This window comes from Vitis riparia, chromosome 7 (assembly GCF_004353265.1).
Source record: "Vitis riparia cultivar Riparia Gloire de Montpellier isolate 1030 chromosome 7, EGFV_Vit.rip_1.0, whole genome shotgun sequence".
NCBI classification, from domain to species: domain Eukaryota; kingdom Viridiplantae; phylum Streptophyta; class Magnoliopsida; order Vitales; family Vitaceae; genus Vitis; species Vitis riparia.
Genome location: NC_048437.1, coordinates 7,436,097 through 7,454,072, shown reverse-complemented (window position 1 = coordinate 7,454,072; position 17,976 = coordinate 7,436,097). Strand labels below are relative to the sequence as shown.

At 35.0% G+C, this 17,976-nt stretch overlaps 2 protein-coding genes across 2 annotated transcripts; both read right to left on the bottom strand.

The window, feature by feature from the left end:
• Positions 1-4,152: 4,152 nt before the first annotated feature.
• On the bottom strand, positions 4,153-8,737 carry LOC117917403 (ABC transporter G family member 11-like). Its single transcript, XM_034833671.1, has 8 exons — positions 7,786-8,737; positions 6,666-6,745; positions 5,821-6,285; positions 5,643-5,729; positions 5,401-5,526; positions 5,111-5,305; positions 4,936-5,022; positions 4,153-4,827 (listed from the first exon to the last, which is right to left on the bottom strand). Exons 1-8 carry the CDS (start codon positions 8,735-8,737, stop codon positions 4,153-4,155), a joined length of 2,667 nt encoding a protein of 888 aa, XP_034689562.1.
• A 4,224-nt stretch (positions 8,738-12,961) lies between these two features.
• On the bottom strand, positions 12,962-16,626 carry LOC117919448 (ABC transporter G family member 11-like). The gene is made up of 8 exons (XM_034836655.1): positions 16,058-16,626; positions 15,648-15,727; positions 14,920-15,384; positions 14,750-14,836; positions 14,515-14,640; positions 14,208-14,402; positions 13,973-14,059; positions 12,962-13,867 (listed from the first exon to the last, which is right to left on the bottom strand). The coding sequence occupies exons 1-8, from the start codon at positions 16,551-16,553 to the stop codon at positions 13,178-13,180; spliced, it is 2,226 nt and encodes a 741-aa protein (XP_034692546.1). The 5' UTR covers positions 16,554-16,626; the 3' UTR covers positions 12,962-13,177.
• Positions 16,627-17,976: the final 1,350 nt, after the last annotated feature.

Here is a 17,976-nt window from a genome sequence, read left to right as displayed (position 1 = left end):
GGGTAAGGAAAAAATAAATAAGAAAAAGATATAAAAATCAAGAAAAATAGGTCAAAGGGAAAATAATAAAAAAAAAATTATATAATTTTATTATAGGAAATTAAATTATTTGAAACATATTTTTCTCAAAAATAAATTCAAAAATTTTAGGTTTTTTTTTCCAAAAACCAGAAAAAGAAAAAAATAATAATTGTCAATTTATCTTTAATAAAAATTAAAATCCTAAGATTAGTGTGTTATTTTATGCAAGTAACAATAAATTTTAATAATTGCTCATGATTAAATAAAAACTTTATTACCCTAATAAAATGAGTAGTTATTTTTTATAGGCATTTATCAATTGAATAACAAACAAATATTAGTAGAAAAAAAATTAAATATTTTAAATTATATTATATTATAATGTTAGTGTATTTGTAATAAAGGTATAATACATTTATGTGATATCTATCTTTTACGAAGAAATTAATAATTTTAGAAATTCATCCACATTTTAGATCGATTTTGGCCTATGATTGGCCTTTAAAAAAAAATGGTTTAAAAAATAAAAAAGTTCAATGTAGCTCGTTTTAGCCACATGGGTTACAATTTTTTATTAATAATGAAATAATATAACTATATGTTAATTTTACAAAATAATACATGTTTGTATAAATTACTTTTAAAAACAATTCAAAACAACTAAAAGACATAAAGTTTGTTTGGCAGCAGTTTTTTATTTTCTATAACAAAAAAACTATAAAACACATTTGATAACTATAAATTGTTTTCTATTATCAAAAAACAAAACTACGGTGTTTTTAGATAATATATTTTAGTTATTTTCACTTATTTTTTTAGAGGTGTTTTAAAAAACAATTATACAAACATATATATATATATAATGATTAAAACTAAACTTGTGGATATAAAAATTATTTTTAAAAATATTAAAAACGAGTTAAAAACATTTTAGGTTCAAAAATAGGTTTTTGTTCTATAAAATAATAGAGAACAGTTTTCAAAAATAGTTTTTAAAAACTATCTTTTAGAATTGTTTTAAAAAATAATTACCAATTAAGACCATATTTATCGTTTTTAATAAATTTTTATATTTTAAATCATATTTACTTGACTAATCAGACATTTAGGTTAAGAATGAGTGTGAAAAATGGTAAAAGCATAAGTAAAAAGTTGTACAAAAATACAAGATATATAGGAATTAATGGTATCATTAGATTTACCTTGGAAATAATTTATCTTTAATATTAACAAAATTTTAAAACTACTATTTATTGGAAATTTTAAATAGTAATTTATAACACTTTTAATGAATATATTTTTCTTGTTAATTAATTTTTATATTTTAAAATAATATTAATTAACAGATCAACTATTTTACACTAAAGAAAAATATGCAAGAACAATATGCTATATATTTTAGAATTATTACTTTTTTAATAAAAGGGTCAAAGTTATAATAGTGTACTCTCGATAACATATGAGAAAACAAAAGATATGTTTAGTTAAGAAAAACACCCAAAAGGGAGGGGGGGTGAATTGGGTTTTTAAAATTTTTTCAATTACAACAAATTTAAACACAATATAAGCAAAGTAAAGAGATAGAGTTTAGAGAATTCAAACTCGAGTTTATAGTGGCTCGGCATTTCCTTGCTTATGTCCACTCTCCTCAACCTCCTAACCGAGTGAGGGTTCCACTAACTTGAAACTTCAACCAAGCTTTCAATCTTCTTACACTTGGATTATAGCTCCAATGAGCTCTTATACAACCTCTTCAAGATTCAACCCTCTTGAAGGCTTTAACACTCAGATTTTTACAAGATATAGTCACTCAACCTAACTTAAGGATGACTCAAATACAAGACAAAACTAGGATGACATATAAGAGTGCACTAAAGGATATGCAACTAGTGATTTAATGCACTATGAAAGAAATGAGAGCTTTTTGATCAAGAACAGGTAGATAGGCTATTGAATGCAAGTGTTCTTTTCTCAATAAATGAAATGGAACTCTCAATTTATAGGTTTCTAAGCTCGGGAGTCAAAAACAGCAAAAGGTAACCTCGTCCGGTCAAGCTAGGAGTTGATTGGTTCACTAGCCGTTGGAGCATTTAATGCATGATAGGTTACCGGTGCCCGAACCTCGACCAGTAAGAGAAAAACCTCGACCGGGAAGAGAAAGTTACTGGGAGAGAGAGAGAAGGTTTTTTACCTTCCTCAATCGGTCCTCGACCCGACGACCACAACCGGTCAACTGGTTCCTCAACCGGTTGGGCATATCCTCGACTGGTTGAGCATTTTTAGCCCTGAAAACCTATTTTTTTTAATTCATTTATTTTCTAACACTTAGACAAGGTCTTTAAGAAAATTATTAAACCAATTTTGAAACATTTTACCTAAGGTATACATTAGTTAAAAACTCAGGTTTTAATGAAATCAACGTTTTAAAGAATAAACTAAGTTTTCAAAGATGCATGAAATGTGTGAAAATCCTAAGTGCACTCATGCGTTTATCTTATATTAATTTCCTATGATCACAAGTCTTCAAAGCGTCTTGATCTTGTATTCATTTGGTCCTTTGATGAATTTTCAAGTTTATACCTGAAATTCTTAAACATTTAAACCAAGTAGTCACTTAATCATGATTTGTTATCATCAAAACCCGATTAGGAAAATCCTTGAGCTAACAACATCAAATATATACCTAAAAGTTTTTAAAAAAATTATGAATATAAGTTTCAAAAATTTTATTTTTAAAAGAATTTAAAATTTTATAAAAATTTAATTAAAAATATTTCAATGTTTTGGTAGTTTTTATTTATTTTTATTTTTTTATCCTAGAAAGGTTTAAGAAAATTTAGAAAATCTTTTATATAAAGTAAAGTAAAATTATATACAACTTCTATGATGCGTGGAAACTTTCCATGGCATGGTACACATACTTTTTAAAATTAAATTAATAATTTTTTATTTTTCCAAAACATATGAAAATTAATTGTGTACTAAATCTGTCGCCAGGTGAAATATTGTGATTTGATTAATTTTTATGATTGCATGTGTGAAAGGAAGGCCATGCAAATCTGAATTATCAAAAATGTTGTAGGCATTTCCCTGCTAGGGCATCAAGAAGAGTTGACTTGCCACAGCCAGAAGGCCCCATGATGGCCAGTACCTCACCCGGTTGAGCATACCCGGTGAGCCCCTGTAGAATTGCTTGGCGTCCATTCTTGCCATCTGGCACGGTCACCCACAGTCCTTCCATGTCAAGAATACACCATTCGGCTTGGCCATGGAACCGATATCAATGTGTGTAACAAAGTTTCCTTCTCCCTTCTGCTGCCCTACTGCGTCAACCTCCAGTGATTTTTCAAAGCTGGAATGGATCACTAGAGATGGCGATCTATGGATGTCTGAGTGAGGATGTGGTGGTGCAGAATGGGAAAAATTTTCCCGTGCTAGAAAACATATCTTCTTCGGAACCTATGCTTCCCATCTTTGAATTGCCATCAACTTTCTCAGGTGATGCCGATGGGCTTGGAATGAGTGTCCATCTAGGCACATCGACTCTGTCATTTTTCATGGTATCGGTTGAAGGCGACCTTGGAGTCCATCTAGGCATATGAATCTGAGATTCCGTGCTGGATCTTATCAGAGTCTCAAAGCAAGAGAGATATAAAGCTGGAAAGTCTATTAGTTGAGCTTTCCGTATTGATGTGTGGCACCGCACATAAGCATAGACAGGGAGAGACTTCCAACTCAAACCAACTTTGGACAGTTGCACCCAACATAATGAGGCAGTTAATTGGAATATTTCCTCTAAGTTATAACCTTTGTTATAGTCCCTTAATTTGACTGGAATCCAATCTGGACAAAAGACACTCCTAGTTCAGGAAGTTCAAATTTATCATTGTTGACAGAGTGTGGACGTTGATTCATCAGTGTGTACATTTCAATAAAGCATAAAATAAGTCTAAAAACTTATTCATTCAGAATTTGAGAGTAACGAGAAGTTACATCATCAATTTTGAGATGACTGCAAATCATCCATTGACAAGCACGCAGCTGAATTTCAGAGTAACCAGGAGTTACATCTTTGACCTGCAGCTACTAGAATACAAGAAAAATAAATAGCACGCCAATAAAGTTTGGGGACTAGGCATATTGTGGATCAATAGGGTTTTCTACAATTTGCCTGGACTTCTCAGGCGGAACAACAAAGAGTCCTCTGATCATAGGCTTAGCCTTTTCAACGGTCTTTATTATCCCCAGAAACATGAGGCGGTACAGAACCACCATTCCAAATAAGATAGCAAGATCAATCCACTTAGAGTAGCCCATCTCCACTTGCCAAACGTTTTGCAGGATTTCTTCACCAGTAATGGTGGGTGCTCCTCCTACTTGATTGCTGGGAAATGTCAACCCTTCGAACTCATTTTTGTAGAATCCTTGGTTTGCATACTTATGGAAGGCAATGTAATACATCGGATATTTCCAAAAAGGATTGGGAAGATCATTCGGCAATCGGAAGAAGCCCCCGCACAGCATCATCACACCTTGAATTCCTGCGCCTGTTATGATTCCCATGAGGAAATCTGGTACGATACTCGCCACCATCATCATTAGGCTCTCAACCAACATCATGCACACAAACAATAGTATAGCGAAGTAGACGAAGTGTTCAAATCCCTTCTGAAGGTGGACGAGGTAATAAGCAATTGCTCCGGGGATCAAAGATATCATAAGCAGGTAAGGAATTGAAGAAAGTGAGTTTCCTATAACAAATGCTCCAACGCCGTAGTGCCCGTTTAATCTTTCTCGCCCAAAGATCTGATTATGACGAGGAAAAAGGTCAAAGGTCAAACGTCAACCACTATCAATTAATATAGAACATATGTTTAACGAATTAATGAATTGACATTAAGAAAATAGACCAACCTTCATGTCCTCTACAAATGAAGGGAATCCACCAATTGCCATGAAAGTCAAGAATGCTGCAACAAACATGAGCATCGAACCCCTAGCCTGTAGATTTTGGAGCAGAGTTATTGGCTTATATTTTGTGAATAATAATTGGAGACAACCAGTATTTGTGTCGTTCCTTATTAATTACCTGAATGGAGCCGTAAGAGAAGCCAATGTCATAGAAGATAGTCCCAACACATAAACACAATGCAATGTAGATTGCAAGTCGAAGCCAGTAATAGCCTAGATCACGATACATGTTCACGAAGGATCTCTTAGTAAGAACAAGACACTGGGTGGCGAAGCTAGCCTGGCTTCCCTTTTTCTCAAGCACTCCTCCTTTCTGCAAAACAGAAAGGGATCCGTTTGAGTAATCCCTTGTATATCTTTTTCAATAACTTGAAAACCAACTGTAGTCTGATTAAATTGCATGTATACCTGTTGGCATATCTCAGACACCCACCCTTGAACCTGCTGGCAAGTCTCAGATGACTTATAGGCTCTTACAAGAATGTTAATTGCTTCTTCTGTGCTTGTTGCGCCACCAAGTCCTTCCTCGATGTCCTAAAATAGTAAGAGCCACAGTAGTGGTATATTAGAGTTTGAGTAGGCTAAAAAGTGGTCGAGTACCTTGAATTCTTTATTAAGAACTGGGAATTGTATATAGGAAGACTGCTTACTAAGTCGAAGTCCTTGTTTATAGTTCTAAGGTAGTGATCAGATGGGTTTCTCAGAGCTGGGCAAGGGAAGCCATTCTTAGCAAAAAACTGCAAATAAAATAGAAGAGAATATTTCATAAAGATAGGTGCAATGACACGACTCTCGATTGTGAATGCATCTTGAAAGAGATTAAAATACCTCATTTGCCATTGAAGCAGGACCAAAGTAGACTGTTTTACCAGAAGACAGAAGGCAGAGATTGTGAAAAAGCTCAAAAACCTCACTGCTAGGTTGATGGATTGATGCAATAACAGTGATTCCCTCTCGGTGAGCAAGCTTAACAATGCGGTCCATGACATGGTAAGAGGCTGCACTGTCTAGGCCACTGGTGGGCTCATCTAGAAAGAGTAGCTTTGGACGCGTCAAGATTTCAATGCAGATGCTAACCCTCCTCTTCTGTCCACCACTGAGGCCTTTCTTTCCCCACCCTCCTATTCTTGTCTCTATGCAGTCTTGCAACCCCATCTCGCATATCGTCATTTCAGCTCTTTCCCTCTTAGCCGAGGTAGGCATGGAGCCTGGAAGTTGGAGCTGTGCAGAATAGTGTACAGCTTCCCTTACTGTTAATGTGGTCATTAGAGTATCGTCTTGAGTCACATAGGCCTACATTATGAGAAACCATGGCAGAACCTTCATTACAACAAGGAAAAGAAATTCCTTTAAACCCCTTTAAAGCATTTAACTGGTCAAAAACCGCCAATGTTTGTACTCGTTTCTAGTGCAAGGTTTCGTTGAGAAATCAAATTCGTCATCAGTTTATCCCCTTTTCAAAAAGTCATCGAGTCTGACGACAGATTGGCAAATAAAAACAATCAGGGAAAAGTGTGTTTGCACACACCCATCTGAGAAAAACGACGCTCTGGATTTGAAAAGAAAACGAAAAGACTCCTGACTTTTGCAAATTGGATATTTCTTGCATTAATTGCTATTGAACTTCAGATCATATATTCAGAGTTTTGTCTCTTTTTTCAAAGTCTGCTTACCGAAGTTCCGAAAGCAAGTCTTTGCTTTCTGCCATTAACGAGAATTTCCCCTGCTTGCCTTGTGTTCGAACCTAATCTTCCTGCAATAAATTCGCATATTTGTCAATAAGTGTTCTTCAACGTTCTCCTGCATGCATATAGTATGATGTAATTCATGCATAATAACATTCAAACTTAACATGTTTTTCACATGTTTAGATTAATTATACTTGTGTTTGGTCAAATTTGTGTTCACCAATATAACACATTTAATAAATATATAGTTTTTAGGTTAACATGCAAAACACAAATTTAATTCAAATTCACTTATTTAATAATATTAACCTAATTATAATTTTAAACTATTAAACTCATATTTGAATTAATTTCATTTTTTCTAAATAAATTAGTTAATTAGATCACAAAAATATCTTGTTGTAATATTAATCACATAGACTTATATATGATTTAACTTAATTTTATTATTAAATAGGAGGATATAATTATTAAATAGGTGATTTGACATTTGTTTAATAATTAAATAATGTTTAAATGTATGTTTTTTAAGCGGTTACCTAAATTTTGACAGTACAAAAACACGACCCATTAAGGTGAAACGTCGTCCAAAAAAATATCATCATATAATTTTATAGGAAAATGATGCATTTTTGTGATTTTGTTAGAAAAAAAAAAATTTTGAATGATTCTAAATGTAACTAAGTATTTAAAGGTAAAAATAATTAGGTTTTTGAACTACGCGATAACTAAATCAATTTCAGAGTCACGTCATGGGTTCAACAACAGGAGCCCATGACGGGAGAGGAATCGTTAGGTATGCCATGCTTAGTGTGTAAAGCTAGGAAATATTTAGGTCTAGCTATAAACCTCATGATGAATCCAGGCCTGAAAAAGGTTTTTTGTGTGGAAATTATTTAGGTCTTTGCTATAAACCTCATGATGAATACAAATACAGGCCTGAAAAGGGTGTTTTGTGTGAAAAACGAAGAGTAAGTGTGAATGAGTGGAATCGGTGAATAGGATAAGATCAGCTTGATCTCACCTGCAAATGAGTTATGGGTAAGTTCATCATGATGCAAGTGCGAGAAAAATGCTATTCAAGTTAGATATAGATAAATCTTACCGGCTAATGCATCCAGAAGAGTTGACTTGCCACAGCCAGAAGGACCCATGATGGCCAATACCTCACCCGGCTGGGCATATCCAGTTAGGCGCTGTAGAATGGGACGTCGCCCACTTTGCTGGTCTGGCACCGTCACCCATAGGTCCTTCCAAGTCAAGAAAACACCATTGGATTTGGATGTGAAATCCGTATCAATATTCCACGTGACATTGTTTTTGTTTTGCTTTGGCTGTCCAACATCTGGTTTATGTGATGACGTTTTTACGTTGGGAAGGTTTCTCAGAGATGGGGCTTCAAGCAGAAGTGAATCAAGTGGTGGTCTGGTGCTAGTTGAAATGGAGTCACTGTTGAATGGGAAAAACTTTTCCATGTCAGAAGACATGTCTTCCTCAGAAGCCACGCTTCCCCTCTCCAGATCATCAAAACTCTCACTCCTCGTGGGCCCTTTTGATGATCTTGATGGGCTTGGACTTGGGGTCCACCTAGGCACATGGCTCGCCCTGGGTGAGCTTGGTGGGCTTAGTTCCAAACTCTCATTCTTCATGGCTCCTTTCGGTGAGCTTGGTGGGATTAGATTTTGGGTCCATGTTGGCAAATGGGTCCCTATCTCCAATTCATCAAAGTTCTCATCCCTTATTTGCCTTTTTGGCGAGCTTGGTCGGCTTGGACTCTGGTTCCATTGAGGCAAGTGGGTCCCTTTCGTTGAGCTTGGTTCGAAACTCTCATTCTGCATGGACCGTCTTGGTGAGCTTGTATTTGGCTCGTTTGGGTTCCATCTAGGCACCTGGTTCCCTCCTTGTGAGCTTGGTGGGTTTGGCTCAAAACTCTCACTCTTCATGGCTCCTTTTGGTGAGCTTGGACTTGGTGCCCATCTAGGCACATTGGGTCCCCTTGGTGAGCTTGTAGGACTAGGAGTTGGGGTCCATCTAGGCACCTGAATTGTAGTCTCCATGCTCAACTTTCCATAGAGTGAAGCAATAGAATATTCAAGTGAAAAGAGAGAGCTATGATTTGCGTTGGTTCAATGACTACTCCTACCAGCATTTATAAGGTTGAAAAGCTACAATATTTGCCACGTTATGCCGGCCTCTTCACCCACTAAAGCCAATTATCCAGATTCTATCTCTCTTTCATCCAAGAAAAAAATATAATAACAATCCAAAAGGATGACTACATTTTTTTTCTTTTTTTTTATAAACGCATAGTTGTTGGAGACGATTTCAATTTGAAATGGTCAAGAAAACATAAAGAACACTAGTCCAAAATGGAAATTATCCATAAGAATCATCAAAAACAATGACATAATTATAATAAATCAATCTATTTCACTTGCCTCCAACTCTATGAACCTCTCTACTTTCTAACATTTGAATTCTTCGGTCCACGAAACTTCCAAAATGAGAATGGACCAGAGACATGGTCAAATTCGAGGATATAGTATAGTTCAATCCTATTCCATCAATGTAGACAGTGACAGGTGACAACACGCGGGCATGCTGAAATCCTCCATTCACAAGCTTAAAATTAGCCGGCTGCAGCACCACTTGAGAACGATTCAAACTCAATCGTGTCATACGTACGTGTATTCTGTGGATTCCATTCTTCAATTGTTAAAACGATTCTTAGTGAGTCTTAATATTTGATACCATTAGCTATGGAGTCAATATGTATATCACTTGTTTTCATATCGTAAAAATAATAATAAAAAAAAAATATAATCCAATTTAAATTAATCATTTGTTAAAATATGATAGCGAGGCCAAAAGACATAGGAAGTGAGTCCCCTCGTATCATCATTGTTGAAACAGCTAGGAGGTTTGCCTTTCATGTCTATGTTTTGTTTTTACGTATTTCCTCGTGTATAACAAAATTTTCCTCGACATCATCATCCCTATCAAGAGAAAATTAAAACAAGAAAAAGAAGAAAATACTAGCAGAGAGCCGTGGTGATGATTTCTGTTTCACGCTAGATAAGATTATTGTTATCACAGGTGTATGGGTGTCTATTTCTAGGTAGATGTTTTAACACTTCAAATTATAATGCTTACGTAATATGGAAGTCCACGGTGCCAGTTGTTGTAGGCCTTCTCATACTCCATTTTTATTGTGGGGATGGCGGATTAATTAGATATTTAATAGAGGAAGAACAAAAATACTTAAATTTCATCCTAAGATGTCCCCTTCTAATAGTATTCTATATCCTTGATAGCATCATTCTTGACATATATGGCATCCTTCTGCTTGTACGTCTCCCAGCAAAGCACACATATTCAGGGCATTAAATATTTATAGCAAGACTAGGTGACAAGGTGATTACGTTTTCCTAATGTTATGACTTATGACTGGTGACTTAATGTGAGAGTGAGTTAGCTTAATGGAAAGGGTGTATGAAACTCATGGAGACGGGCTAACGTGCATCAAACTGAGATATGGAATGATCCTGCAGCACCACTGCAAAAACAATGAAATTTTTCCTTAGTTCTCAAGATCGGGTTGAAGCTCTCCAACCCCATCTTACCTCCCGCATCCGCTTTATGTTTGTCAGGGTCCCTCGACCCTCTCATATCAATGTAGTTGGGTCCAACTGGGTTGCATGATTCAAAGCCAACTGGTTGTAAAGGAATTTACTCTGGTTTCTAGTAAAGACTATGACAATACTTTTAGCTCAGTATTCAAGTTAACCTCTCTCTCTCTCTCTCAACATGCACCGACCAAATATCAAGAATGCTTTCTTAAATCATATGTATTTATTAAAAAAGTTTTTGTATGCATGGCCTAAAACAAACGGCTTCTGCTTGGTTTAAAATTTTCTTTCAATTTTGTCTTCGTTTTGGTTTTTACTATGACAGAATTGATTTGTCTTTATTTGTGTATTGTACCAACATTATGACTATGATCGATTCTTCTTACTTATATAGACGATATTCTTGTTTACAGCAATAGTGACAGTTTTATCAAATACTTAATTGTCAAACTCATTGAGAAATTTGCATGTGGAAATTAATCCACTCTCCCAAACAAAACACATGTAAAACCTCACAAAAACAAAGGTGCTTGAAAGCTCTCTTATTGCGTTGATCAGCTATGGCCATTAAAGCTAAGTCCACTTCTTACAATGCCCATCTTGTTGATGCTTTATCCATGTATCGTTGGTGCATTGCAATAGTTAATATAAGACTTCATATTATTCATGTCGTTAATCAGGTTCACCAATATTTGAATAATCTCACTTTAGAATAGATTTGACAATGATTTTAAAAAGTGTTTATGGTATCTTTGATAGTGATTTTATGAAGTATTTTTAGTCTTTATAATATTTAAAAAATTTTATTTTTAAAGTATTAAAGATGTTATAAACATTTCTTAAAATCACTGTCAAACATACTCTTAATTCACTTAGCAGTCAAATTAACAAATATCTTGCAATATCCTAAAGAAATTAATTGAACATTTTGGACACAGAAAGGTTGTTATGGGAACTTTGTCACATGGCATATGGTCTCCTATGCTTCTTAACTGGTTAATATATACTTTTACAAAACGTTTGCTAAAAGCTACCTTTGCATTATTTCGAGCCAAGCTGGGCATTTATTTTGATTCCCAACAAGTTTGGGGGGGTCAAGAGAAATAATCCTATGATCATGGAGGCACCCAATTGGACACTCAGATTGAGTGCCGAGTCACAGTTGGCAAAGATAGCACGGAGTTGAACCCCTTTGATAGTGACTGCCATGAATACAAATGTAATCTTTTTATTTTTATATCTTTTTGTACCTTATATATTTTGAACTTATTCAGCAATAAAAATAAATAAATAAATAAATAAATGCTTTCGTTGTCCAACATACTAGATTTTTCAAATTATACTCTCAATTTTACTAATTAACAAAAATAAATTTATTTGACAATTTTTTCTTATAGTTTGCATACCTTCAAATTAAGTTCCAACCAAAATGTATCTCGGCATCTCATGACTTACTCTGTTTAATTAAGAACTGGTCCAAATTAATAAATGATATTATTGAATATAATTGAGAAATAGCCTGCCAATTAAGCATATCAACAAGATTATGATTTAAAGTTGATTTTTTTCATTTTTTTTGTTTCTGTATTATAAATTTAATTATTTTTATTAAGGGTATAAGTAAAATCGAAAAAAATCAATAAATCAATCTAAACCAATCAAAGTTGATTATATTGATTTGATTTTTAATAATAAAAAAGGTCGATTCAATTTAAAAATTTTGAAAACAGACTTTCTTGGTTTGGTAATAAATTTTCTCTTAACGGATAAAAACCAAACAAAATCGATATTTTAAAACTTATAACAATTATTTGATATTTGATAAGTTTTTTAAAAATTAGATTCTATTAAAGTAATTTATTATTTTTATATTATAGTCAAATTGAATTCTAAATGTATTTAATATATTTTTAACATTAAATCCAAATTGATTTCAATTAATTTTAAAAATAAATTGGACTTAGGACTTGATATAAACTCAAATTAATGGATTTTGAGCTTAAAACAAACACAAATTTACAATTGAGTTAAAGACTAATTCAACGAAAATTGAATCAAATCAATTTTAAAAGGTTTGGTTCGGTTTTGTTTTTCACTTCAAATATAATCGGTTCAGTTTTTACCCAAAAATCGATCCAACCAACTTTATTTACACCCCTATTCTTTATTGGTAGAAAAATTAATTAGTTCCACATTGAATGATGATATTGTTAGTTGTTGTATTGATGATTTCCTCAGTGCCTTGTTTTGATACATAAAAGCTGATGGTTACTTCTCTCCAGAAGCATAAATGTTTATGGTCGTTTGTCCCCCAAAATGGGTCTCTGAAGCTTGTGGTGTGGTTGTTTAATTGGTCCCCAGCACATAAATGTGGGGTGGAGCTCGAGTACGATCTCAATCTTTATTCCTTCCTCTGAAAAGGAGGTTGATTGGTTCTGGTGCCACCCACTGAAACTTCAACAAGATTCGGGTGATAATAGGATCAATGAAGTTTCCAAGTATGGTAAATCTTCCACACTTCGCTTGATGGAGACCCTTTCTTAGAGCCACATTCTCGGGATTAGCCATTGGTAAAGAGGAACATGATAAGAAAAGGCTAGCTGTGTGGGTATTCTCACATTCCAAGCAAAAACTGTTTGCACAAAAGAAGCATTGGAAGAAGGCAAGGCAATTAAGCTTTTTACATATCATATATATATAATATGTGTAGTTACTTCATTCAAACTTACTGGATAATTCTACTACTTCATCCGCCCATGGCGTTTTTCTTCTAATCTTACATAATTGATGTACCATGTAGTGCATATCTCAGTAAGCTAACCAATAGGAACATCAAAGTACACCACGGACAAGATTATGAAGATCTCACTACATTTTTGCTTCATGTAAATAGGGGGATGACGGGGGATTTTCTATGATTTGCTTGGATTTCTCAGGAGAGGCAACCATCAGACCTTTGATCATGGGCTTAACCTTTTCAACAGTCTTTATAATTCCCAGAAATAGGAGTCGATAGAGAACCACCATCCCAAATAAGATAGCAACATCAACCCACTTAGAGTAACCCGTCTCCACTTGCCAAACGTTCTGCAAGATTTCTTCACCAGTAATGGTGGCTGGTCCTCCTGCTTGATTGTTAGGGAATGTTAATCCTTGAAACTCGTTCTTGTAGAAGCCTTGGTTTGCATACTTATGGAAGGCAATGTAGTACATTGGGTATCTCCAAAAAGGCTTAGGAAGATCATTTGGCAATCGGAAGAAGCCCCCGTTTAACATCATCACACCTTGAATTCCTGCGCCTGTTATGATTCCCATGAGGAAGTCTGGCACGATGCTCGCCACAATCATCATTAGGCTCTCAACCAACATCATACATACAAATAGCATCAAAGCAAAGTAGACGAAGTGTTCAAACCCCTTGTGAAGTCCAACAAGGTAATACGCAATTACTCCAGGAATCAAAGAGATCATAAGCAAGTAAGGAATGGAAGACAACGTGTTCCCCACCACAAATGCGCCAACACCGTAGTGACCATTTAATCTTTCTCGCCCAAATATCTGTTTTTGATCAGAAAACAAATATATATATTTCAGTTAAATTAACAATATAAAATAGGATGACTAAAACAAACAGTTGGGCATTGACTAACAAAATAAACTAACCTTCATGTCCTCCACAAAAGAAGGGAACCCCCCAATTGCCATGAAAGTCAAGAATGCTGCAACAAACATGAGCATGGATCCTCTAGCCTGTAATTTCGTAAGTGAAATATTTGAGTGTATGTTTTGTGGATAATCATTTGGAAACCATAAATTCATGTAATTTTCTCTTCATATATAATAATATTTAATATTATCTGTAGGACATAAATGGATTCGTCCATCCTTGTTGAGTTACCTGAATTGAGCCATAGCTGAAGCCAATATCATGGAAGATAGTTCCCACACATAAACACAACGCAATATAGATTGCAAGACGGAGCCAGTAATAGCCTAGATCACGGTACATGTTCACAGAGGATCTCCTAGTAAGAACAAGGCACTGGGTAATGAAGCTAGCCTGGCTTCCCTTTTTCTCAAGTAGTCCTCCTTTCTACAAGACAAAAATTCATTACCCACTGAGTGTTGAGCTCTACATAAACCATCTAAATTGTACACAAATCTATATTAACCAAAAAAATGGCAGCATTTAATAATTTGCATACCAGTTTGCAGATCTCATATACCCGGCACTGAACTTGTTGGCAAATCTCAGATGACTTGTAGGACTTTATGAGAGTGTTAATGGCTTCTTCCGTGTTGGTGGTGCCACCATGCCCTTGTTCAGTATCCTAATTAATGACAGTATCCAAAGCATTTATTAGATTTTGAAGAGTGGATGATCAGTAACTTCAAGGGCAGTCAAATAATATCTTACTCAGAATTAGGAAGAATACATACCGAGTCGAAGTCCTTGTTTATGGTTCTAAGGTAGTGATCAGATGGGTTTCTCAGAGCCGGGCATGGGAAGCCATTCGAATCAAAAAACTGAAAAGAAAATTCAATAGGAATAAATAGAAGATAAAGTGATGGGTGCAATGAAGAAGAACCGAAGAGGCTATATGTAGTACCTCTTTTGCCATTGAAGCAGAACCGAAGTATACCGTTTTACCAGAAGAGAGAAGACAGAGATTGTGAAAGACCTCAAAAACTTCACTGCTAGGTTGATGGATTGATGCAATAACAGTTATTCCATCATGACGAGCAAGCTTAACGATGCGGCTCATAACATGGTAAGAAGCTGCACTGTCTAGCCCACTGGTAGGCTCATCCAGAAAGAGGAGCCTGGGGCGTGTCAGGATTTCAATGCAAATGCTAACCCTCCTCTTTTGTCCACCACTAAGGCCTTTTACGCTCCACCCTCCTATTCTAGTGTTCATGGCATCTTGCAACCCCATTTCTCTAATTGTCATTTCAGCTCTTTCCTTCTTTTCAGATCTGGACATGGAGTCTGGCAGTTGGAGCTGTGCAGAGTAGTAAACAGCTTCCCTTACGGTTAATGTGGTCATCAGAGTATCATCTTGAGTCACATAGGCCTATGTTGTGGGAAACCAGGAAAGACATCAGTTACGTTACAGAAAGAGCCACGGAAGCAAAGAGAAAAAAATATTCAGAAAAAAGTAAGAAGAATATTAAAATGCCTTTTTAAAACAAAATTGGTGATGAAGGTTTGAAAAATATGTATTTTTTTTAATAATTTATTTCCTTTCCTTAACAAAAATATTTTGTAACTTTTTCTTATCTTTTTATTTTCTATTTTTTTTTTCTTCATATTTGTCATTTTTATCCTCTTTCTTACCGAAGTTCCAAAAGCAAGTCTCTGTTTGCTACCATTGACAAGAATCTCCCCAGACTGCCTTGTGTTTGAAGCTAATCTCCCTGCAATAATAAGCAAATTTTCAGCAGGTACTCTTTCATTTCTGAAACAATCGGGGTCAACTTAAAACATTTCATGATCTCAATCACTTTCCAACCCCAGATTCAACATTAAAAGTCCACAAGAATTTGTCAAACAAACAAACGAAAATACAGAAAGACAGCAAGATTATCCAGCTAATTAGTCCTTAAACAATACAAGTTTAGATTGGCCAACTGCATGGAAAACTATAATTATATTGTTCTATTTCCTCATTGCATGCGTGAAAAGAGAAGGGAAAGCCCTGCCAAGTCTGAACATAAATATTTATGACTAGCTGCATTGTTACGTACCTGCCAACGCATCAAGAAGAGTTGACTTGCCACAACCAGAAGGACCCATGATGGCCAATACCTCACCCGGCTGAGCATACCCGGCTAGTCCCTGAAGGATTGCCCGGCGTCCACTTTCGTCGTCAGAGACAGTCACCCACAGGTCCTTCCATGTCAAGAATACGCCGTTGAGGCCAATATCATTGCACGTAAAGAAGTTCTCGACTCCATTGTGCTGTAAACCTAATTCCGTTTGTAGTGACGTAATAAGGTTGGATTCAATTCTTAGCGAGGGAAGTTCATGGATATCTGAATGTGGAGGTTGTCCAGTATTATCAGATATGGAAGCAACGCTGAAAGGAAACAGCCTTCCCATGGTGGAAGACCTGTCTTCCTCAGATACTATGCTCCCAGTCTCCAGATCATCAACTCTCTCACTCTTCATGGCCTCTTTTGGAGGCGATGTAGTTGGGCTCGGACCTGGCGCCCATCTGGGCACATAAACTTGAGACTCCATGGGAGAAGTACTCAAGATTCAAGCGCAACAACAAAGGGGATCTAGACTAGAGTTACGGGACCTTATGTTTTTACTGGCCTGCGAGGTGTTGCAGCTCTATGGGAACTAGGACCGCTATTTATACACAAATTTGGAAGCACGATATCCGGTGAGATAAGGGCTGTTTGGCTTCGGAAAACAGTTTTTGGTGTTTTTTTTTTTTTTTTTAAATTGTGTTTAAAAAATGAAAATTGGAAAACAATTATTATTATATATAAAAAATTATATGTTTAGTTGTGTTAGTAAAACAGTTTAATAGAACAAATAAAATAAAAAATATATTTGAAAGTTGTTTTTTTAATTAATAAAGGATTTTTTATAATTAATTTGATATTATAAATATATAAATAATTTTTATATGTATAATTTATTTAAATTAAAAAAATATTATTATTTTGATATTTTTACGTAAATTATAATTTTTTAAAATAAAAAATGATTTTTTAATAACGTGTAAATATATTAATTTTAATAATTTAAAAAATGAAAAAGGGTTTGAGGATAAAGTTTGGTAATTGGTGGTTGAATGAAATTTTTCTTTGTGAAAACATAAAAAATAATTAAAAAAATATAAAAATAAAAACACAAAAAATAATATGTTTCTTAAATAAGGAAAATTTTTCTTTAAAAAAATGGTTTTTAAAAACATAACAGGAGGGAAAAAAAATTACACCAAACATATTTTTTATATTCTTTGTTTTTAAAAATAAAAAATAATTATTTGAAAACACCAACCAAACCGGCCCGCAGTCTCATCAATGTTCACCTTGGGTTGAAAAAGTCTTTCAAAGTCCACCTCATCCAATTTCAATTTTAACCACTTCCATATAAATACTAAGTACACAGTTCATCGATTAAGCACTAGCATTTATTATTAAAACCCGATCAGCTGACTTCTGGTGGTACGGCGCCATCCCTCCTTGACTGCCACCCGGCTTGGACTCATTCAAGATGTCTCTTTTGCCAGTCAATAACAATTGAATTCGGATCAGGAAACTGCCTCAAGAAAACCAATCCAATACTTAGCCATAAATCAAGCACAGTGAATTGAAATGACTGATAAAAAAATTTCAATTTCAACCACTTCCATGTAGATACTAAATGCACAGTTCCTCGGTAAAAGCACTTGCATTTTTTATTAAAACCCCGACTGCCTGTTGGTAACGGCGCCATCCTGCTCGACTCCCACCCGACTTGGACTCATTAAAGATGTCTCTTTTGCAAAATCCAATACTTAGCCATAAATCAAGCACAGTGAATTGAAATGACTAATAAAAAAAATTCTTTATAGATTTGGGTGGATTTTCTTTATTAAGAATGGGTCGACCGTCGACCGCTCGAACTCGTGGGCACGAGAGTGGATGGGTCAGGAACTGATGAAGTA

Coding starts and splice junctions, on each gene's coding strand:
- LOC117919448 (XM_034836655.1), bottom strand. CDS start 16,553: ATGGAGTCTCAAGTTTATGTGCCCAGATGGGCGCCAGGTCCGAGCCCA. Junction 15,728..16,057: donor TCTTCTTGATGCGTTGGCAG/GTACGTAACAAT, acceptor TTATTATTGCAG/GGAGATTAGCTTCAAACACA. Junction 14,837..14,919: donor CTGCTTCAATGGCAAAAGAG/GTACTACATATA, acceptor TTTTCTTTTCAG/TTTTTTGATTCGAATGGCTT.
- LOC117917403 (XM_034833671.1), bottom strand. CDS start 8,737: ATGGAGACTACAATTCAGGTGCCTAGATGGACCCCAACTCCTAGTCCT. Junction 6,746..7,785: donor TCTTCTGGATGCATTAGCCG/GTAAGATTTATC, acceptor AATTTATTGCAG/GAAGATTAGGTTCGAACACA. Junction 6,286..6,665: donor GACTTGCTTTCGGAACTTCG/GTAAGCAGACTT, acceptor CTCATAATGTAG/GCCTATGTGACTCAAGACGA.